Genomic DNA, 23,467 nt, shown 5'->3' with positions numbered 1-23,467 from the left:
GGCATCAGCTGGTCTTTACAAACCCTGCAGCAGTGGAAAGTTCTATTCTTTCTTTGATTTCATTAATTGTTGAAGGTTCCAAAAAAACACGCTTTTATTGTGGAAACGACCGCTACTCTTCTGCCTTTATGAGCAACATTCCAACCTTGATGAGGCACAACTAAAAGTGCAGTACACAACCTCACGCATGCTGTGCGTGTGTGTGTGTGTGTGTGTGTGTGTGTGTGTGTGTGTGTGTGTGTGTGTGTGTGTGTGTGTGTGTGTGTGTGTGTGTGTGTGTGTGTGTGTGTGTGTGTGTGTGTGTGTGTGCGTGCGCATGTTTGCATCTGTTGGGAGCCACTCGGTTCAGCCCCAGGATCCATCGGGTTCAGATGGGCCGGGATTTCCCACTGCGCTGTGAACTGTTGGAGCCATGTTTCCTGGGAACATTTTTATTTAGACATATACACACACGCACACACACTCACCCACACACACACACAAACACACAGGGACACGCTCAAACAAAAAACATGTCTTTGGGCGTCTCAACTCAGTTTTTTGAAGTATCTCTCTCTCTCTGTCTCTCCCATTCGCTATCTCTCCCATTATCTTCCTCTCTCTCTCTCTCTCTCTCTCTCTCTCTCTCTCTCTCTCGCTCTCTCTCTCTCTAATGTACTTTTCCTGCATACTCATCTGTCGCTCTGGGCGGTCGACTGTCTGAGATGATCACTGTCGTTTCCGGATGACCCCTGAGGTCGTCGCCTTGGGGAGACTGATGGCGTGGGAGGGGAGGGACGTTGAGTTGAAGGGGTGGGGGGGGGGTTCAGTTCCGCTATTTTGTGATGGAGCGGTTCCTGTGCTTTGTGGAGCAGATGTTGTGCGTTTCCTGTCCACTTGGAGAGTGTAAACGCTGGGGCCTCAACCATGCTGTGTACACAACTTCCCAGACAGAGTAATCACTGGACTAATATGGACTGCAAGCACTCCACTGCATATGTGTGCTCTGTACGTTCTTCTGAGCAGCAAGTCAAGGCAGGGCTGGGGGGGGGGGGGGGGGGGATATTACATATTACACAAGAGGTGACAAGTTTGGATGTTTTGCACTTTGAGCACCAAAGCATGAAGAAACGGTCTGATGACCCAAGCTGTTTTACCGAGTTTTCATTCACGTTGCGTGTTTGAAACAACAGATTGAATGGGAAGAGTCGATGTTTGTGTCTAATGTATTGTATAAAGTGAACTTCCTGGCACATGAGTCTTGCCAATCTTTACCCTGCTTCCCGGCTTTCTTGTCCTTATCTCCTCCTCATCCCTCCTCCTGACTGTTTTGTTCTGCGACCGCTGCCTACATGAAGCACCACGACCGAAGCCTTCCTGCCTTTTAAACCACGTAACCAACCCCCCCCCCCCCCCCCCCCCCCCCGCCCTCCATTCAGCCCGGCCCAGCTTCGTCATCCAGCCCCAGAACACGGAGGTGTTGGTGGGGGAGAGCGTGACGCTGGAGTGCAGCGCCACGGGCCAGCCGCAGCCCCGCGTCTCCTGGACCAAGGGGACCGCACGCCGCTGCCCAACGACGCGCGCATCAACATCACGCCGTCCGGGCGGCCTCTTCATCCAGAACACGGTGCAGGAGGACGGCGGCCAGTACACCTGCTTCGCCTCCAACAACGTGGACACCATCCACGCCGGCGCACACATCATCGTTCAGGGTGAGGGGGGGGGGGGGGGGGGGGGGGGGACCGCCCTGGGAGCTAGCGAGCGCTGAAGGGCGTCTGTTTTTTTTGGTGGGGTTACGTCTGGTTTGTGACACGTGAAAAATAGTTTGGTTCAACCAATACATCCCCTTACACAGTTAGCCCGATCTACATAGATAGACTCCCCTGTTGAATGTAAGACAATAGAAATGCTGCTTCTGTTTAGTCCTTCAGCCCACTCTTTTATCCAAAGCGAGTGAGCTACAGGTCATCATTATGGGGAAAAGCCTTGCTCAAGAATGCCTATAGGCAGACTGTAGCGGACATCAGGCTTTGAGTAGAATTCAATTGAACGGTAAAAGCATAACGGAAGCCACATTTGTAGGAAACAGAGCTCATTCTGACAGTACTCCAGATGCCTGCCGTATACTCCTGTATGACTTTTATTTCACATTCTAGCAACCCCTTAAAAACCTGGAGCCTTCAACCCGTAGCTCAAACCCACACACCACGCAACCTGTTCATAATCCCACCGCATAAACCCCATCCCCCTGCCTCTCTCTCCCCCCCAGCCGTCCCCCAGTTCACCGTCACCCCCCAGGACCAGTCTGCGCTGGAGGGCCACACGGTGGACTTCCCCTGCCAGGCCAGCGGCAACCCGCAGCCCGTCATCGCCTGGACGCGGGGCAACAGCCCGCTGCCCCAGGACCGCCGGCACCAGGTGCTGTCCAGCGGCACGCTGCGCGTCTCCCGCGTGGCGGCCCACGACGAGGGCCAGTACGAGTGCCAGGCGGTCAGCCCCGTGGGCACCGCCCGCGCCGCGGCGCAGCTCAGCATCCAGCAGAGGGGTAAGGGCACGGGGCGGCCCGAGGTGGAGGGCCCCGCCGGTGTCGCACACGTGTGTCACACATGTGTGTATGATTGAACTCATGATCACATACATGGATGTAATCAGAGACTGTGTGGCCAGAGGTGGAGGGCCCTGCCTTTGTTATGCTGTTTATCCATGCATGAGTATACATGTATGTACAAAAGCACACGTTTCCATTCCTCCACTCAATTGCGGAATTGTTGGATGAAGCACCTCAGACGTTGATTTATTGTGAAGCCCGACATGCCCCCGACGCGTACACAATAAGCCTTTGTGTAACACTACGAAAGGTGCAAAGCAATTGATGTCATGTCGCATACACAGATTAGTGTAGAAAGTGACCTCCATTCTGTGTCATCACGCAGGACTTGTTTTGTATGCATTATGTAGAGTGTGAGTCGTTAAACAGTAGCAATGGACCAGCTCCCTCTGAACACTCCTCGCGTTGTGTGGGAGGAAGGGGTTGTGATGTACTTAAATGTTAAAGAGGGAGTGGTGCAGCACAATCTACGTCCCTCTGCGGCTATTTTTATCGTTTGCACACGAGGGTCTGCCATTAGATCGCAACAATGCCTCCACACAGTGACAGACAAAAGCTGTTTGTGTGCCTGTGTGTGTGCCTGTGTGTGTGTGTGTGTGTGTGTGTGTGTGCCTGTGTGCCTGTGTGTGTGTGTGTGTGTGTGTGTGTGTGTGTGTGTGTTTTGCATGTGTCATTTGGTGTGCATTATTGCACGTACAGGTCTTTCTATTGCCACAGTGTATATGTGAATGTGTACGACTTTGTGTGCCCCCGCCGTGTGTGTGTGTGTGTTTGTGTGCACTAGTGTGCGTGATTATATGTTCATTCCTTTTGTGTTATTGTGTCTGTATGAATGTATTCACCTTTCTTTGCGTATGTGTGTTTATACGTTTGTGTGTGTGTGCGTGTGTGCGTGTGTGTGTGCGTGTGTGTGTGTGTGTCTGTTCACTGTGTACTGTGTGTGCGTGTGTGCTGAAATGATAGGTTTGGCGCAGCCCGGGAAAGCATGGGAGTCTGTAATCCCCAGATGACACCATGTTTTCCATGTAGTAATGGCTGTTAACGTGGCCTCAAGTACACGCTTCATAATGACTGTAAAGAAAAGAGCTACTGAGCGACTAACGCAAAAATCAAGCAGCCGGTTGGGTTGCTCTGCTGGGCTCTCCCAGTCAACGTAGAGAGAGAGCGAGAGAGAGGGAGTGGGAGAGTGAAAAAGAAAGAGAGAGCGAGAGACCCCCCCGTTGCCGTCTGTTCAACGTCTGCCATCTAAATCTGATGTCATTTATGTTGACAGTGTGAGCACAGCTGTAGCACAGGAACACACACAGTTTCAATTTTTTTTGTGCCCTTATTCCTGATAAATTTACCCAGAAAACACACGACTAATTCAAAACAGGAAATTGTATAAGTATGCTTAATATGTTAGTTGTAGTTTAATACAATAGGTTGAAATCCCTGGTATAAGTATCTATGGTTCATCTCAATGGGGTACCAGCTCCCCCCCCCTCCCACCCCCAGATCATTGGTTCTCCAACAGCCATTGTGTTTGTTTCCCAGAGCCAGTGGGCTGGTCATTGGATCAGAGACAGGAACACGGGTGGAATTTGACTTCTTCCAACCCCCAGAGTTTTATCATGTCAATGATTCATCCCGCGTCTGTGTGTGTGTGTGTGGGGGGTGTGTGTGTGTGTGTGTGTGTGTGTGTGTGTGTGTGTGTGTGTGTGTGTGTGTGTGTGTGTGTGTGTGTGTGTGTGTGTGTGTGTGTGTGTGTGTGTGTGTGTGTGTGTGTGTGTGTGTATGCGTGTGTATGCGTGTGTGTGTGTATGCGTGTGTGCGTGCGTAGTTTGACTCTGGTCAGTATATCCTTGTTCTGCGGTTTACAAAACAAAAACGATATAGAAAAATCGTAACGTCTGATTGATTGAAACGTTAAATTATGAATAAGTGAATGAAGAATCGTATTGATTTAGTAACTCAATGCTGTACCCCAACAAAAATATCAAAATTGATGTTTTGTGTTTCCTGTTGTTTATCAAAACCACCTGTGTTTATTATCGTTTACAAATGTGCATTTCATTTCATTTACAAAGAAATACCAAACAACCATGAAAATGAAATATAGTTTGCATACAAAGTAAGCACTGTAGCTTAGCAGCCAAGCTAAATCTTTATAAATAACCACACAGATTTGCTGCAGTGAAGTGTGTTACTGTAAATGGTGGCTGTGCTATGCTAAGGCCCACTTTCTAAACGTTCTACCCATGGCAGTTGCATTACTGTTTTCTTGAAACTCATTGACTGTGTGTTGAAACTGGACGTTGCCTAACCATTAACACGGCCCTATGTGTCTTTGTGTGTATGTTTGAACTCATTCAGTAACGCCTGTTTTCACAAATGCTCCAAGGGACCTGACGGTGGAGTCTGGCCAGGACGCCCAGATTCCCTGCAGCGCTCAGGGCCAACCTCAGCCCGTCCTCACCTGGAACAAGGTTAGAGGCTTGACCCCCCCCTCCGTGCCCCACCTACCTACCAGCCCCACCTATCTCCCCCGGGGAACGGAGTGTCCGTCAAAACGAAGCGCTCATCCTCAGAGGAGGATTAGCCTTAGGAAGGAGGTCAACTTGGGGTGAGAGGGTGGGGCTGGAGAGGAATGCGGGCGTTTGGTTCCCTGTGGATTTTTCCTTTTTTTTTTTCGTTTTATTTCCGTGGCTTCTCGCTAACAGCGCTAGCTCGCTCACGGAGCCGTTATTCCCCGGGCTATGTAGCATTGTAGCTTGCTAACGCCCCCCCCGGTCAGGCCTGGGCAAGCACCTTCCAGGCTCTCAACATCCACAGTGTAGACAGTCGACCGAGACGATCCTCATGTCCACACGGCTCCCCGGTGTCCTACCCTGTTGACCTTTCCTAAACATCTCCACCTGTTCACTGCCTCCTACCCGCCCCCCCCCCCCCCTCGCTCTCTCTCTCCCCACCCAGGATGGGGTGCAGGTGACAGAGAGCGGCAAGTTCCACATTAGTCCCGACGGCTTCCTGGAGGTCAAGGACGTGGGCACGGCCGACGCCGGCCGCTACGAGTGCGTGGCGCGCAACCCCATCGGCTACCAGGCCGTCAGCATGGTGCTCTCAGTCACAGGTAAGCCTGTTAGCATTAGCTGATCGCTAACCCCACACCCTGCTAGCTGCCTGAGAGCTAGCATGTGGTTAACCGTCACAGGGAAGTAAGTGAGCATAAGTAGCTCGCTAACCATCCAGCGCCGTGCTAGCCTTAATCAAGATGCTACCTTTGACTCGAATAATACTGATACTATTCATAGCTGTCTCGTTTATTTGAAGCATCGAGTATTTATCATTAGCTTAGGTTAAAGAGTAAGACAGTATATAAGATAATTGGGATAACTTTGGCACAGGACATTTCCTTTTTCCAAGAGTTGGCCGTCAAATCAGCCGAGAGCGGCCCTGCATGGCTATCGGGTTCCCGTCAGCTGCTGCGCCCGTGTGTTGACGTTTCCTGCCGAGAACACTAAGGGTCCGACCGCAACGCTCCGCCAGCGACCGTTGACCCGTTTAGAAAATGCGTTTGGTTGTTGGAATCCTGAGTCCCTCTCCCTCTCTCTCTCTCTCTCTCTCTCTCTCTCTCTCTCTCTCTCTCACTCTCTCTCTCTCAACCCTCTCGTCACACTCACACTGTTTTTAATGGCCCGCTGACCGCTCAGGAGTGTGCCAGAACTGTGCACGCCCCAGCTAGGGGGAGTTCTGCAGCAGTCCCCCAATACAGTTTTGAGGGAATCAGAGTTCGCTGTAATATTGTTTTACTCCCATTAAGTTTAACGGGGCGCCCTTTAAAAAAGCATTAAGGAAACGGCTGCATTGGCAAATTTCTTCCTTACATCTCTGACTGGGGGACCTGGCTATGAAAAACGCTCATCGAAGGCTTAGCGTCCGAGATATAACCAACCCTAGGCTAATAGGGTTGGTTGGGGAGCCACTAACCAGATTATTTCGTCACTGAATTACTGTCTTGTTGTTCCCTTCGGTCGCCACTAACGCCTGTCACGAACGTAACCAAAATGAAAACATTGAAAGTGTGGAAAAACTGACGCAAATTCAATAATTGTGATTGTTGAAGGTTGAAACCATTGTCAGATGTTTTTTGTTTATTACTTGTAGTCAATGCATTCCACACATCCTTTTCATAATTTCACTTGATGGCTCCCTCATTCTTTCACTTTCTCCCTTTCATTCTCTCCCATCTCCCCCTTTCCCTCTCTTATCCGTTGTCCACCTGCAGTACCGGCAGTGAGCAGAGAGGGCGACACTTTCGTCAGCTCCTCCATAGAGCAGGCCATTCGCAACGTGGACAGCGCCATAGAGTCCACGCGGAGACGCCTCTTCGATGGGTAGGACAGCATACCCAGAGACATCGCCTTTAAAGCATGCACACGCCTTCTGCCTATATTCTACAAAACCAAAATCCACACGTCCTGCATATAGCAACACAGTTATAATAACAAACTTTTCACAACAAGATTACAACGTGCTTCACTGGCTCTTATCCACTTACAGCAGAAATGATTCAGGGAGCACAAACATAACAACTGCGTATGATACCAATCACAGCGATTTCATCATCAGTGACTCATGCATGCTTTGTGTCTCTCTTCAACCATTCTGCTAATAAGGTTAGGGTCTGTAATGGCCTCAGGTTCTGTTAGCAGTGTTGTTCTCATTGTGCTGTGTTACCTGCTATGCGCTTAGCAACTAGAGTAGGTGTCTCGGAGCGTGTGAGTCACAGGGGTTTCCGTCCTGTCGAGTGATGTGGGCGTTCTTTTTGGCTCATGCTTACATGCGTGCTCCAACCTCCCACACACACGCCACCACATGGGAAAATGGACCCAAGGAACCATGACACATCAAGACAAGAGATGGACATGAAACAAAAACTTTAGTTTTCTGGATGATTTTTTTCTGGAATTGATTTAGATGGATAATGATTTTTTTAATCTAACCTTGAAAAGGAAATTACGCAACACGTGATGGAGTCATCAAGCTGTCATAAAGACTGGACTATCATGTCTGTTTTCTTGATAATCATCCCTTCTGAATGAGTTTGGAAAGCTAGTTCAGGAACCCTTTGTATTCTCTCCTTCAATGCGTTGATTCTTGAATTGTTCCTCAGCCTCACTGTTAAGTCACTATGGACAGTGTGAAGGATGACTGTAAATGCTAAAAGGACTATTATAATATATTGATTCATGTCTTACTATGGAATTAACTTTACATGTGTGCATACAGTACATCACTCTTGTTTTGTACTAACACATTATACTGGTCCTCTGTGTAATTAGACTGAATATAGTCATACAATGGATCACATTGTACTTGAAGACTTGCTGAAAGGCATATGCCAATTAACATGGACTTTGTGGGAATTTTCACCTGACGCCCTCCCTGATGTGTGACCCTGTTTAACACACACATATAACACTGAATGAATATGTTCATGTGTGTGTGTCTGTGTGTATTGTTTTCCAATGACAATGACAGATGTCAAATCCTGCCCTCTCCTTGGGTGACCTTGACTCTCCCTCATTGCTCTCACGTTTCCTCTCTCTCTCTCTCTCTCTCTCTCTCTCTCTCTCTCTCTCTCTCTCTCTCTCTCTCTCTCTCTCTCTCTCTCTCTCTCTCTCTCTCTCTCTCTCTCTCTCTCTCTCTCTCTCTCTCTCTCTGTGTGCATTTCCTCTAAGTGAAAGGAGAAAACGACTAGCTAGTTTCTGCATGTGTTAAAGCGAGCCAGGCCCTTCGCCTTTGTGTGGGATCTCTCTCTCTCTCTCTCTCTCTCTCTCTCTCTCTCTCTCTCTCTCTCTCTCTCTCTCTCTCTCTCTCTCACACTGCAGTGTGGCTGCAGTGTGGTTGCAGGTGTTGAAATGCACCACGGGTCTGTTTCCTTTCTCTCGCTGTGAAGAAAATACAACCTGACTAGAAATAACACGTCTAGCGCGGCAGAACGTCTGGCTTGTGCCAGGACTGTGTTGCCATACCAAGATTTATTCTGCGACTTCATTGCTATATACTAAGACTACAGTGTGAGGCATAGCGCACCATGGATAGTTTGACCAGAATGTGCTCTAGCTTGGCACCTGACCCAGTATCACCTAATGCAAGGTCTCCAGCGACCACATCTACAAAGTGAATCATTAAGGGGGTTCACACAGCAACGTTCAGCAATGTTCAGTGATAATCATGTCGGTTGGTCTGTCTCCCTGTACGACACAGACAATACAACGTTTACGTGTGGAATTAGTGGAACCTGTCGTGACCACACTGAGTCGGACACACCAGTTCCACCCTCCGTATGTCTTCGTCGTGTCCCGTGTGATTCCTTCACTGACCCTCTCTCACCTCCTCGTCTCTCTCTCTCTCTCCCCCCCCCCCCCCCCCCCACTCTGTCTCCGCAGGCAGCCCCGGACCCCGGGGGAGCTGCTGGCCCTGTTCCGCTACCCGCGGGACCCCTACACGGTGGGGCAGGCCCGGGCCGGGGAGATCTTCGAGCAGACCCTGCTGCTCATCCAGAACCACGTCAACCGCGGGCCTCATGGTGGACACCAACGGCACCGGTGAGGCCCCCAGAGTGGAGGGCCACAGCCACGCACATCGCTTTAAGCACACACACATCCACACACAGAGACACACGCGCACACACACGCACACAGAGAGACACACACACACACACACACAGAGACACATGCACACACACACACACACACACACACACACTCACGCACACACCCTCACACACATCCACACACAGAGACACACGCACACAGAGAGACACACACACACACACACATACACACCCAGAGACACAACCTGGTGATGCAAGGTGATGCATCTCAGACTCAGACTGCATCTCTAATACCCCCACCCATGATTTGATGGCTACATAAGTAGTGTGTGTGTGTGTGTGTGTGTGTGTGTGTGTGTGTGTGTGTGTGTGTGTGTGTGTGTGTATATATATATTATAAGCACAAACACTCACATACAATCATGCATGCACAATCACGCACTAGTTTACACACAGACACACACACACACACACACACACACACACACACACACACACACATTCACAATTAAGGAAGAAATTGCTCAATTAAAGCAGTTAATTGGAAGCATTAAATGTGGTTTCTATGGTTTCCTAGAAACAACTATTCTCCACGCTCAAACAGTGGCCTGCATTCAATCTCATTCGTCCCGTTGTTCCCTCCTCAAACCCTGAACCCAGCGATGAATTATCATAGTGCCGAGCATACTTCCATCTGCATGCCATTTTCTCTCCATTAGGAGCCGCGGGGCCAGGGACATAATTGTCAGGCAGTTGACTAGCCGCCCATAAACAGTTTAACTGGGCCTGCGACGCGGCTCTTACACTGTTCAACAACAGGGTGTAATATTATGGTCCCATGTCCCTCTCTTCAGGCGCATGAAGTGTAGGCCTATTCCTCTCCCTGCAGATGCGCAGACGTGTGTGATCCCAGGAAGAAAAGAAGTGCACCCGCCCTCATTTTTCAGATTTCTGGAATGGGAATTTGCGAAATGCCTCGTCAAAGGAGAGTGAGCATGTGGAAATGCTCATGCACATTTTAACTTTGACACAACTGGCGATGGTGTACATTTGTCTGGCTGCGTACAGCCAGCTCCTTTAGCTACGGGCGGTGGTGGTATTGGAAGCGCTATTGGATGTGGGAGACGAAAATGTTTCGGGGAACAAGTAGAACGAATGCAATGCCGGGGCAACAACGCTTAAGGATGGGAAGGAGACGAATGAATGGAAAACCCCCCAAAAAAATTTAGACACAATGCAGAAAAAAGAGAGAGCGTCAACTAAAATGGGAGGAGAGAATAATATGGGAAAGGGAAAATAAAGCGAAAGAAAAAGGTTGGTGGAGGGGTGGGGAGAAGGGGTCATTGTAGACAGAGTTTTGCTTGGTTATGCCAACAGCCAACTGCGGGCTATGCGGCTGGCCCCGCACCAGGCTTGCACAGCAAAGACAAACAAACGCACTGTTTTCATTGTATCTCTGCTGGGTCTATGAGCGAGGGGGAGAGGAGGGGAGTGCGACATCCCAGGTTCCCTGTTGTACATCCACCACAAACACACGCACTCACACACATGTTGGAAAACATCCTCTTAAATCATAGAACAGTAATTCAAACACACACACACACACACACACACACACACACACACACACACACACACACACACACACACACACACACACACACACACACACACACACACACACACACACACACACACACACACACACACACACAAAATGTGAAGGATCTCAGCCATGGGGGAGAGGGAGGGATAGAGAGATAGAGGGAGAGATGAGGTAAAGAAGGCAGAAAATCTCACTTCCCCCCTATTCAAGTTCGCCACACACAGAATCTCAAATTGGTTTGCGTGTGTGTTGCTCTTGTGCCGCAGTGCCCACACTTCAAACACACACACACATATATACAAAGACAATACCTGCTGCTATACATATCTCCCAGCATTGCACAAGAGCTATCACATATTACTACAAGTCGGGGCAGGTTGAGAAACAGCGTATTTCATGCCCCCAGGAATCGCTCTTTCCCCTGAATGAGCCAGTCCCAAAGCATGCTGGGATACACAGTGGAAATATGTGCCGTCCACATTGTTTACATAATATTTGTGTATTTCTCCGCACACGATGAGTGACGTGATTTAAACCATAAACTAAAACTATTGAGTTTTGGAATTCACAGTGCCAACAATGCTTCCACATGTTATAAACAATGAGCAATACTATTGTATATTTCTCATTGAAATTTGGAAATTTTCTGACTTAGGTTTTGGCTAAATAAACCACACGTAAACTAAAATGTATCAAATCGTTTGTTTTCTTCAGCACTGTGTTTTATGTCGATACAGTACAAACAATGAACAATATCCCAAGTCTGGATACATTTGGTGTTTTTCCCACGATAATCACGGCGAGCTAAAGCCAAAGAAGCTAAAGTGCTGACACAGTTGTTTTTCTACAAAAAAAAGTGCATTCACCTAACTTCCACCTTGCCTACAAACCGCACCACTCGTCCATTCGACCAACCTCCGTCCTCCCCTCTCTCTCTCCGTCCCGCAGCGTTCCGGTACAACGACCTGGTCTCCCCCCACTTCCTGGAGGTGATCGCCAACCTGTCGGGCTGCACGGCGCACCGGCGCTTCAACAACTGCTCCGACATCTGCTTCCACCAGAAGTACCGCAGCCACGACGGCACCTGCAACAACCTGCAGCACCCCATGTGGGGCGCCTCGCTCACCGCCTTCGAGCGGCTGCTCAAGTCGGTGTACGACAACGGCTTCAACCTGCCGCGCGGCGCCAGCGAGCGCGCGCACAACGGCTACCGCCTGCCGCTGCCCCGCCTGGTGTCCACCGCCATGATCGGCACGGAGACGGTCACGCCCGACGACCGCTACACGCACATGCTGATGCAGTGGGGCCAGTTCCTGGACCACGACATGGACGCCACCGTGTCGGCCCTCAGCCAGTCGCGCTTCTCCGACGGCCAGCTGTGCACCACGGTGTGCACCAACGACCCGCCCTGCTTCCCCATCCAGTTCCCGGCCAACGACCAGCGGCAGCTGCGCAGCGGCGCCCGCTGCATGTTCTTCGTGCGCTCCAGCCCCGTGTGCGGCAGCGGCATGACCTCGCTGCTCATGAACAGCGTGTACCCGCGCGAGCAGATCAACCAGCTCACCGCCTACGTGGACGCCTCCAACGTGTACGGCAACTCCCGCCACGAGTCGGACGAGATCCGCGACCTGGCCAGCCAGCGGGGGCTGCTGCGGCAGGGCATCATCCAGCGCACGGGGAAGCCCCTGCTGCCGTTCGCCACGGGCCAGCGCACCGAGTGCATGCGGGACGAGAACGAGAGCCCCATCCCCTGCTTCCTGGCCGGGGACCACCGGGCCAACGAGCAGCTGGGGCTGACGGCCATGCACACGGTGTGGTTCCGGGAGCACAACCGCGTGGCCACCGAGCTGCTGCGGCTCAACCCCCACTGGGACGGGGACACCATCTACCACGAGGCCCGCAAGATCGTGGGCGCCCAGATGCAGCACATCACCTACAGCCACTGGCTGCCCAAGGTGGGTGGAGCCCCCTGTCCTGCGGCCCCGGGGCCTATCGGGTGGGGATGGGGGATGGATGCACTGTTTTTCGTTTGTAATAATCACTTTGAGGCGTTGTAACCTAATTTAATCTACAGATCGGCTTGATACTTCTTCAGTATATAATTGTGTTGCTTGTTGGGGTATTTCAATTGAGTGAGATGAATCCCATTAGAGACGCCAATAATGAATACACAATGGGGATGATGATGGTCATGGTGATGGTGATGATGATGATGATGATGATGATGGTGATGGTGATGGTGATGATGGCGACGACCAAACGCACAACAACGACCACTCCCCTCCGCCCCTCCTCCCAGGTCCTGGGCGAGGTGGGCATGAAGCAGATGGGCCAGTACGCGGGCTACAACCCCAACATCAACGCCGGCATCCTCAACTCCTTCGCCACCGCCTCCTTCCGCTTCGGCCACACGCTCATCAACCCCATCCTGTACCGGCTGGACCAGGACTTCCAGCCCATCCCCCAGGGGCACATCTCCCTGCACCGGGCCTTCTTCTCGCCCTTCCGCATCGTCAACGAGGGCGGCATCGACCCGCTCCTGCGCGGCCTCTTCGGCGCGGCGGGCAAGATGCGCGTGTCCACGCAGCTGCTGAACACGGAGCTGACGGAGCGGCTGTTCTCCATGGCGCACGCCGTGGCGCTGGACCTGGCCGCCATGAACGTGCAGCGGGGGCGGGACCACGGCATACCGCCGTACAACGACTACCGCACCTTCTGCAACCTGACGTCGGCGCAGAGCTTCGAGGACCTGCGGAACGAGATCAAGAACCCCTCGGTGCGGGAGAAGCTGCAGAGGTACTAGGGGGGGGGGGGGGGGTACTGGGGGGGTACACGTGGCGAGGGGGGAAGGCGACGGCTCGCTTGTGTTTATTGTGTTTGAGTGCATTCACCTGTGTTATCCTGATGGCCTTTCTCGGGTCGTTATAGGCAGGGCAAGCCAAGGCAACTTTATTAATATAGCACTTTCCATTATTATATTGAACCATAGAGCAGCATGTCACCCAGACTCATCACAGACCTACGTTTATTAGGACAAAACAAATGTCCCATCTTGATGTTAGCTTAATGCCCGCTATCATTAAAATACCCTGATGTTTTGTGTTAGCTTAATGCTAAAGGGACCTCACAGTGAAGTGTTCAGAGTTGTATGCCCACTGCTGTTATTCCCTAATCGGTGAAGCTGTCTTAGCTGTCATTGTTGGTTCAGCATTAAGCACAGAACAGCTTCAGCTAGGTCCTACCAGCCACCCTCCCTGCCCTCCTCTGTCTCCAGGCTGTACGGCACCCCTCTGAACATAGACCTGTTCCCGGCTCTGATGGCGGAGGACCTGGTCCCGGGCAGCCGGCTGGGGCCCACCCTCATGTGTCTGCTGTCGGCCCAGTTCAAACGGCTGAGGGACGGAGACAGGTCAGTCGGTGGCAACACACAAAACCACAAGGCCATCCCCGCACCTCGTACACACATCCGGAGGAAAGGCACCAACACCCGGACCCTATTTCTCTCTCCCTCTTTATGATTCATTGGGATAATTCATCATGGTTGATGTGTTTGGCTTTTTGTGAAGCTTTTAACCAGCATTTTTTTGTCGATTTTGCTAGGCAAACAACATTTGCATTTAGGTGTGATCAATCACAAATTTAAATATACGTGTTAGTGTTTTTACTAGTATACAAATGACATGCTTCTGGGTAGCTAAATCTGTAGAGCCCGGCATTAACACTACCAAGGGTACGGGTTTGATTCCCCCTGTGGGCTTTCCCATGCTAAGACGCTATAAACTCACGATATTATAATCAGAATTCATTATTTATATGATATATATCTATGTTTATACAACGGTTGGCCTGAATCCAGCGATCTGATTGGTTCCTAACTGTTGTATAATGAGCGTATACATAACTGCTATGACGCCCAATCATTTTGTGAAAGTATCACTCCGCGCCTTGAAGTGGAAAGTGTCAAAGAATACAACCGTGTTTTTAATAGTGTGTGCGTGTGGAGTCAATTTTGCCATAATTTTAACAGTTGTATAAAATAAATAGCACAGTTCACTGAAGCCTAAAATCGGCGAGTGAACTGCTCAAATTGCCGGCGAACCGCTCTATCGGAGCCTTCTCTCGGAGGGACGCTAAAGTGTGTTGTATAGCGACCGTCGATGCATAGCGGCAGCCAGCAGGGACTACTTTTTGGTAGTCTGTGAGCTCACAGTAAAACGGCTACTTTGACTTTCTTGGTTTCTTTTTAAATGTAGTGTGTCTATGACTTTCGTTTCGCCATAACAGTAACCGTTGTATAAAAGCAATAGATCACTTCAGTCAGTGGCATGTGCTCATTATACCACTGTGAAGGGGGTCGCCGGCCCTCCGCTGCGCGTCGGGGCCGGACAACGCCCCTTAACAGTGGTATAATGAGCACATACCACAGCCTGGTGTGATCTATTGCTTAAATATATATATGCATCAGACATCAACCACCCCGTGTTCTCCCCTCCAGGTTCTGGTATGAGAACCCGGGCGTGTTCTCTCTCCGGCCCAGCTGACCCAGTTGAAGCAGGCGTCGCTGTCCCGCGTGCTGTGCGACAACGGCGACAACATCACACAGCATCCAGCAGGACGTGTTCTCGGGTGGCCGAGCTGCCCCACGGCTACGGCAGCTGCGACGACGTTGCCCAAGATGGACCTGCGCATGTGGCAGGGACTGCTGCGAAAGGTATGAGGCCCGCTAGCCGACGCCGTACCGGGGTTTTGTTCTCCCAGGGTGGTGGGGTTGAGACGTTTGTTGCTACCTGCCTTTGTTGAGGATTTTTTTTCTCTGACCTCTCTGACCTCTCTCTCTCTCTCTCTCTCTCTCTCTCTCTCTCTCTCTCTCTCTCTCTCTCTCTCTCTCTCTCTCTCTCTCTCTCTCTCTCTCTCTCTCTCTCTCTCTCTCTCTCTCTCTCTCTCTCTCTCTCTCTCTCTCTCTCTCTCTCTCTCTCTCTCAATTTTTTTTTTTGCACAGTTCACACAAAATACATTACGGCAATGAGAGCCAACTCTGGATGTATTGCACATACCTGCATGGGGAAGTTCCTGCAACATGTTCTGGAGACTGATGTGTAACGCCGTGTCATCATGACACTTGCGAGATCACTGTAATAACGAAATCAATGATTGGACAAAGTACAGGGATTTCACATCATTTCTGATGAACTAAGGCAATAAGAGTAGTGTCACATGTTATGTGATCATAATGGTATGTGATCGTGACAGGCTAAACTGATTATGAGTATTCATAATACTGATTATATGACCATGCACTTGAAGGCCATTTGTTTTATTGTGTGGCTGTGCCTACGAACCACACAGATGCAAGCATTCCTTTGTCATGCACAAGCTATCAAATACTTGACCTCTGCACTAAGCCGCAATTGAATAAATGTTACGGAAAAGAGGGATCAGACAACAACTATTGTGCTCTACTATGGTGCATACTCTGTTCAGGACATTGTACGGTCATTTGGAATGATTGAGTTTGTAAAACTCCCTTATTTATTATTATTCGGTGCTCATGGTTTCTGCTGTTTTAACATTCCCCCCAAAACCACCATTTCTGTGAGGTTAATTAAACTACCCGGGACAAGTTTGACTCTAAGTGCTTTGGGACATAATAAAGCTCTTTAACAACTCATTTTAAAAACACACTTAAAAAACACACTTGTTGCTAATTATTTGGCCAATTACCCAATTATTTAGCCCAAGAGATCAAGTATTAAGGAGGCCCCAGAATGATCATAACCACCCAAAGTGGTAACGATCAGCAAATCTGTCAACTCAGCAAGGAGTTGGTGGGCACGTTTTGAAAGGAGGTCCTGGCTAGCTCCACTGGTTTAAGCATTAGCCACGGTTAGCTGTCGACTCCCACCGTACCCATGCTGCGTATGTATGTACTCATATAGTAGGGCAATTCGGATAGATTTCAAATCCAAATGGTATTTGATATATTGTGAAGGACACTTGGTCAAACTTTCGAACCTCTTAAACAAGCATTCATACAAGCACATAAACATCTTACAAAATGTCTAAATGAAGTCATATTGGATAATAATTGAAGTCCTATCTCGAGCTGATAACTCTTTGAGACGGGTGGACCAACACACATGATGGACGAGATGAAGGCCACACCCACTTACATCTGGACGTGGTTTAGTTTAGTTTCGCGTGTCCAATCGGGGTAAGCGAGCATGAAATAGGGCCTGGGCTGTCGGGGATGACGTGGGGATCCTGGGAGAGAGGGCTCAGAGATATGTGTGGGTGACAAAGCGGGAACATCCCCATGACATATGCTGCGCCGTTGGCCACAGTGATAGCCATGATGAACCACATCAACTACATCAATGGGCTGGGCTCTTATTGCAGCGCAGTCTCATGATAAATGATGTGTTCACTTAGTCTAACAGACTCAGGCTCAGACCTCTTCCACACGCTCCGTTGCACTATTAACAGGATCACGCCGGGGTTATTATTGTGAGATGGACCAGGAAGCGGTTTTAATAACCGCCGCGTGACAGCGCGCAGTTTGTTCTCTTTTATCCGCGGCGCTGACCACCGTGTCCTCCCGTTTCACAAGAACAACGCGGGACGAGCTACGCTAATAAACACAGCATATCCTGCCAGACAACACAGAGAGAGAGGGGAAGAGAGAGAGAGAGGGAGAGAGTGCTGAGAGAGGGGTCTGTCTCGCTGTCGGTGTCGGACGGCAGGTCTGTCCCAGGCGGGCCTAATCTAATATCTGTGCGACGGAGATTGAAAAGCAAGTGTGTGTGTATGCAAGTCTGCAAGTGTGTGTGTGTGTGTGTGCAAGTCTGAAAGTGTGTGTGTGTGTGTGTGTGTGTGTGTGTGTGTGTGTGTGTGTGTGTGTGTGTGTGTGTGTGTGTGTGTGTGTGTGTGTGTGTGTGTGTCTGTGTGTATGTGTGTTTGTGTCTCTCCTCATGGATCTCCTCCAGCCTTCAGTCGTTGGCCATGTTTTATCAGAGGTTCTGTGTCTGATGTGGAGCCCCCCAGCCTCCCACAGCGCCTGCCTGCTGCAGCCCACCTTATTAGGAGGCCAACGTAATCTCACCTAGACAGACTTCCTCACTCGAGGTCTGGAGAGATTCAGGCATGAAAAGCCAGATAGGATTTAAGAAACAAAAAACGGGATGGAGGTTCTGTGGGCCACAACTAAGGCATAAGGCTATGGGGAAGTGAGCGCAGTATTTCCACTTGAAACAGAATTCATCTATGGCCAAATGCCAAAAGTTGACTGCCTCAGGATTTCTGAGGTCATGTTTCTAACTATTATTTATATTTCTAGCACAGGTAATTCTATAGTCTGTCGATGCATCCTGTTTTTAGCCTATGCGGCGTGCGCGCGTGTGTTTGTGCAGGAGGATGACACAATGACCATCCATGCGAGCACAAAGACACACACACGCATGGAGTCATTCCCTCGCTTGTATGTTTATCCTTAAAAGACCGGCGTGGTTGTTTCCTTTGTTTGTTTGTGTGGCTGGGCCTGTGAACCTGACACCTCACCGTCTCCATATGTTGGTCCCCAGACTGCCGAACCAAGGGCCAGTTCAACGCCCTGTCCTATCACTTCAGAGGACGCAGGTCAGCTGACCACAGCTACACTGGGGATAAACCAGACACGAGCGCCCAGGAGACCAGGTAACTCCACATGGGCTGTAATGGGATTAATGGGATTAGAACAGTGAGTATTATTGTTATGTAATATCTAAGAATCACAATGCAACCACAAGGTTATATGAAGGCTGTTTTTACTATGTGGTGCTTTTTATACTTCATATTATAGGATATTAAGTGATTCACTCCCATTTCCTGTAATATGCAAAACATTAAAAAACAAAACCTGGGAATTGGGAATTGGATGGGTAAAGAAATGATATATATTAGAGCTTTAACAATGAAAACTAATACTAGGTTAGATGTGCATTTAAAATGCAAGTTTTCATTTGTTATTTCCTATTTATTTATTTTTAGTCCAGAGGATGGAACCAAAGAAAATGCTGTGAACGTCACTTTGACCTCCAAGGCCAGCACTGAACCAACAGCCAACGACTTCCAAGACTTTGTCTCCGACATGCAGAAGACAATTACAAGTTTGCGCAAACAGGTCGGTTACCCGGGATACGATTTAAATGATACACACTCGCTGAAATTACATCGAGCAAATGTTTTCTCCCCCTCACGAATAAATACCTTAGAAAACCATTTACTACCAAGTATTTGTAACTTATATTGATGCCATTGATCTACGAATGTATGTTTTATTTGATGTGTATTTTCTTGTCCATTTTTCCTCTCTCCTTCCCTGACACTAAATTGACATGTTTAATGAAGTAGCCCCTTCACTATACATACCCCTTTGCTATTTATCTATATATTTTGCTAAATTAATCTACAACTCTATCTGTCCGCTCGTCCATCTGTCAGGATGCCTGCCTGTCTGACCTTCGGTCCTCATAACACTTTGCCTCTCGTCCCCGTGCAGATTAAAAGACTTGAAACCCGTCTGAGCAAGACGGACTGCACTGACTCTGAGGGCCGCGCCCGGACAGACGGAGACCGCTGGAGGCAGGAGGCCTGCACCACGTGTGAATGCAGAGTAGGTCCCCGCAGCCACGCCCTGCCTCCGGGCCACCCCCCGTACCAAAACCATTCACTGCCTCGATCAATAACCACACACACACACACAACGCCAACAACAGCTTGTTCGGAAGATCCATTGTGTTTTCAAAGTGTAGATGTTGAATATATGTAAGGTATTTGTTTTGATATGTGATGAGGCACAAAGGTGCCGCCTTATCAGTCAAACTGTAATGCTGTCAAACCTGTTCAAATGGTACTTCTGTATTTATTTTGTGGCATGCGTGTCTTTATGTGACACATGATCCAGTGTGTGTGTGTGTGTGTGTGTGTGTGTGTGTGTGTGTGTGTGTGTGTGTGTGTGTGTGTGTGTGTGTGTGTGTCATCTGGCCTGTAAGGTTTAGATCTTTTGTGCATTTCTCTGATTCTGGCAGAGGTTGACAGCGTTCGCATGCCAAACCTGGCACGCATCCGGCTGTCAATCATTCCTCTTAGCCTCTCAGCCTCTCTCTCTCTTCCTCCATCGAGCATTTCTTTCCACCCCTGCCTCTTTCCTTCCTCGCACCTGTCATTTTTGGCACTGGCCTACACGCACGCACGCACACGCACACGCACACACACACACACTACCTTTAGCGAGATGCTACGGCTCGCCAAACCCAAGACATTCCGCAGTGTGCGTCCTAACGTCCTCCCACTCTCCAGGCTTCCCCGGGGTGGCCCGTCACGCGGGGTTGTTCTCTCCCCCTGCAGAATGATCAAAGAAACAAATACCTTCCATTGAACATTCAGAGTCTAACCAAGTGATCCATCTCCCCCCCAGGACGCCCAGGTCACATGCTTCGTGGAGTCCTGCCCGCCGGTGGCGTGCCAGAAGCCCGTCAAACTAAAGGGCGCCTGCTGCCCCGCGTGCCTCCAGAGCGAGGCTGCCGCGCCCGAGCAGCGGACGGACAGCCGCCACGCGTAAAACCCCCCGCCCCCCCCCAAAACCCATCCTCTAACCCCCCCCCCCCCCCCCCCCACCACTGTCGCCCTCAGGACCTCCCCAGCCACGCCACACTCCAGCCCTGCGGTGGTCACCGTGGTGTCAGTTACACTCCCAATCTTTCACACACACACATACACAACCATGCAGAGAACGAGACTCTCCAAGGCAACGCTCAGCCTTGGCCACCCACACCAGCTCCCCAACCACCCCGGTATCAGTGTTTTATATTATATTGTTGTTGTTTTTGTTGTTGTTTTTACACAGAATTTTTTTTTGTTTTGTTATTATTATTATTATTATTGTTGTTGTCGCTTTCTCTGAGACCAGCAGTCAGCCTGGTGCTTCCCGGCCGTCTCCTCTTCCTCCTCCTCCTCCTCCTCCTCCTCTGCCGGCGATTTGAAACGGACTGATATTCCCGAAGCGGATGGTGGGATGCAGAACGGACAGAGCGAGTCTCTTCCTCCAAGTGTGACTAACACACGGTACACGACGGGGAGAGATGAGTCCATGGGGGAAGGTGCCGGCCATTTTGTTGTCTCACAAATACTTTCTCAGGTTAGAGATTCCGAAAAAAAAGCTTGGTGCTATTTTCCTTCCTCTTTAACAAATGATTTAGTCACTAAAGACAAAACCTGTAAAGTATTGTTTTTTTTCTCTTATTTGTTTGTTACGTTTTTCTTTTAACAGTATGCAAAGATACATATATATACACATATGATATGCCTCTTTATGGTAAACAACAATTGAGAGAATATACTTAGGACCTTTTGTAATTCAAATTGAACTTTAATCTGAGGTGCTTTTCTATAGTTTTATAATTGTGTATTTTCTTCTCCCTTTTTTGATAAAAAAAATCTTTGCGTATGAAGATAATGTGAATCCCTACACGACAAAAAAAAACTTTGTAATTAAACAAAAATGTCTACTGAATATAATTGCCTCTCTCCACAATGGACAGCTTGTTGGTTCACATACATCTGGGATTTCTGTATCTGCCGGCCTGTCCCTGAACTTGACTGAGGTTTTGCCATTTGGCAGTGCCCCCTTCCACCACCTCATCCACATAAGCTTCATGCAATGTTACTGTGCTAACCTTTTACCATGCGACTTTCAAAAATCTGTTGAAGATACCAACAATAATATGTTTAACCATGATATTTTTGTGTACCTTTCCGAAAGTCGTTTTTTCTACTTTTTCCTTCACAATTTCCTGATAATGTAAAACTTATAATTGATAATAGCGTGTGTGTACTTTTTTTATCCAAGGAAATATTTAAATGTTGTAACAGAAGTCAGGACCTCAACTTAATTACTACCCTGCCGGTTTTAGTCTGTAATCACGGCCTTGTGTTTTGTTGCCTTTTTAGACCACAATCGATGCGTAAATAACAAACTGAAGGACTGTTGCTGAAAACGATTGTTACCATTTCCTATGCTCATGTTAACCGGCAGTCCTCCTCAGTATTTGTGCGGAGGCCATTTTATGCATTCCTTTGTCAAGCACTCATTCATGACACCGCACTCGTCTCTGTTCCAATTGTTTGCTTTCTGTGCTGTTACGGCTGGGTTTATTGTTGTATTTTTGTACGCTTGTGCGCGAGCAATTCCTGATTTCTGACGGGTGCCAAGCAAAGAAAACACATCTTTCGAAATCTTTCGCCCAGTGTTGACTTCTTATACTTTTTTCGAGCCGGAGAATAAACCAAAGAGGGCTGACGTCAGTTAGGCCAAACTCGCGTGAAGCGCAGGACTATTTAGCCCTCTGACCCCAATTCCACAATAATGGAAGCCATATGAGCAGGCGAAAAGAAAAGGGTTGGCATGGCTGAGGCTGGGGGGGGGGGGGGCGTGTCAATCGAAACAGCAGCCTCAGCAGCATTTATATTTTCTGTGACCCGATTGAGATTTGACTTTTTTGTTTGTCCTTTCTTACCTCCGTCAACGCAAGCCGCTCACACACCACTGCTCCGCGTCACCCGAGACACTGCGTTGACCTTGCGCTTTCCATCGCCTTTTGCTCGCTCACTGTAAAGTATAACACCCCTCTCAGAGGGCAAGTGGTACGCCAGGGGATCAGTATGTGAGGAATGGAGTGAGGCCATGCTGGAGAGGTGCTGTCGGACTCTGCATTGAAGTGTTCCTCTCTCTCTCTCTCTCTCTCTCTCTCTCTCTCTCTCTCTCTCTCTCTCTCTCTCTCTCTCTCTCTCTCTCTCTCTCTCTCTCTCTCTCTCTCTCTCTCTCTCTCTCTCTCTCTCTCTCTCTCTCTCTCTCTCTGTGTTTGTGTTTAATGAGTGTGGGTGTGTGTGTACGTGCGAGCATGTGTGTTTGTTTATGGGTGTGCGCATACGGACAAAAACACTCCCAAGGTTTGCTTGGCCACAGCGCTGGGACCTCTTTTCCTTTGCCTCATCGTTCGTCATGTCTTCAATTTTTCAAAACGTCATTCCTTCTAATTTTGCAGTGTGACTTCCCCCCCCCCCCCGTCTATGCTCTCATCTGTTTCTCATTGACTGCTCTCCATCTCTTGTGTTTCTGTTTTTTGTTTCCCAACCCATCGCCAAACTACAGTAACACAACCATGAATCAATGGCGTGCACTGCTCTCCCCGTGACGGAGAACGTGTTTCCTACACTGTCCCCCTAGACGTGGCTCCTGTAGATATAGTTCCTATCTGACATTTGTATTGTACGTTGGCCAAAGAATTGTTTGCACTGTAATGTATGCCTCTCAATAATAATAATAATAAGATTAATAAACAGACAAAAAGGACACGTATCATTTCACAATCACCAAGCCCACTTCTGGTAGTGTTCCCGGTGTCACTGGTAGAGGCTGGGTGGTGTGTGTGTGTGTGTGTGTGTGTGTGTGTGTGTGTGTGTGTGTGTGTGTGTGTGTGTGTGTGTGTGTGTGTGTAAGTGTGTGTGTGTGTGTGTGTGTGTGTGTGTGTGAATACATGTACAGGCAACATAAAAAGATTACATAATGCATAATTCAAATCACTTTAAAGTCTTATAATTAGTATATCATTTGTCAAATTGGTTAGAAAAATTATCAATT

The 23,467-nt window shown here is 49.0% G+C and overlaps 1 protein-coding gene across 1 annotated transcript; it reads left to right on the top strand.

Moving 5' to 3' along the window:
- The first annotated feature begins 906 nt into the window (after positions 1-906).
- On the top strand, positions 907-23,179 carry LOC132457917 (peroxidasin). The gene is given in 23 exon segments (XM_060052319.1): positions 907-913; positions 1,419-1,526; positions 1,529-1,581; positions 1,583-1,691; positions 2,249-2,524; positions 4,943-5,055; positions 5,543-5,699; positions 6,855-6,963; positions 9,022-9,151; positions 9,153-9,180; positions 11,743-12,749; positions 13,094-13,590; positions 14,069-14,203; positions 15,290-15,317; positions 15,320-15,397; positions 15,399-15,419; positions 15,421-15,462; positions 15,464-15,490; positions 15,492-15,502; positions 18,370-18,483; positions 18,817-18,949; positions 19,328-19,441; positions 20,246-23,179. Coding segments are annotated over 23 exon segments (3,441 nt in total). The 3' UTR covers positions 20,390-23,179.
- Positions 23,180-23,467: the final 288 nt, after the last annotated feature.

This window comes from Gadus macrocephalus, chromosome 5, assembly GCF_031168955.1.
Source record: "Gadus macrocephalus chromosome 5, ASM3116895v1".
Classification (NCBI taxonomy): Eukaryota; Metazoa; Chordata; class Actinopteri; order Gadiformes; family Gadidae; genus Gadus; species Gadus macrocephalus.
Note: the sequence above shows the minus strand (reverse complement) of the source record. Positions and strands in the feature narration are given on the sequence as shown.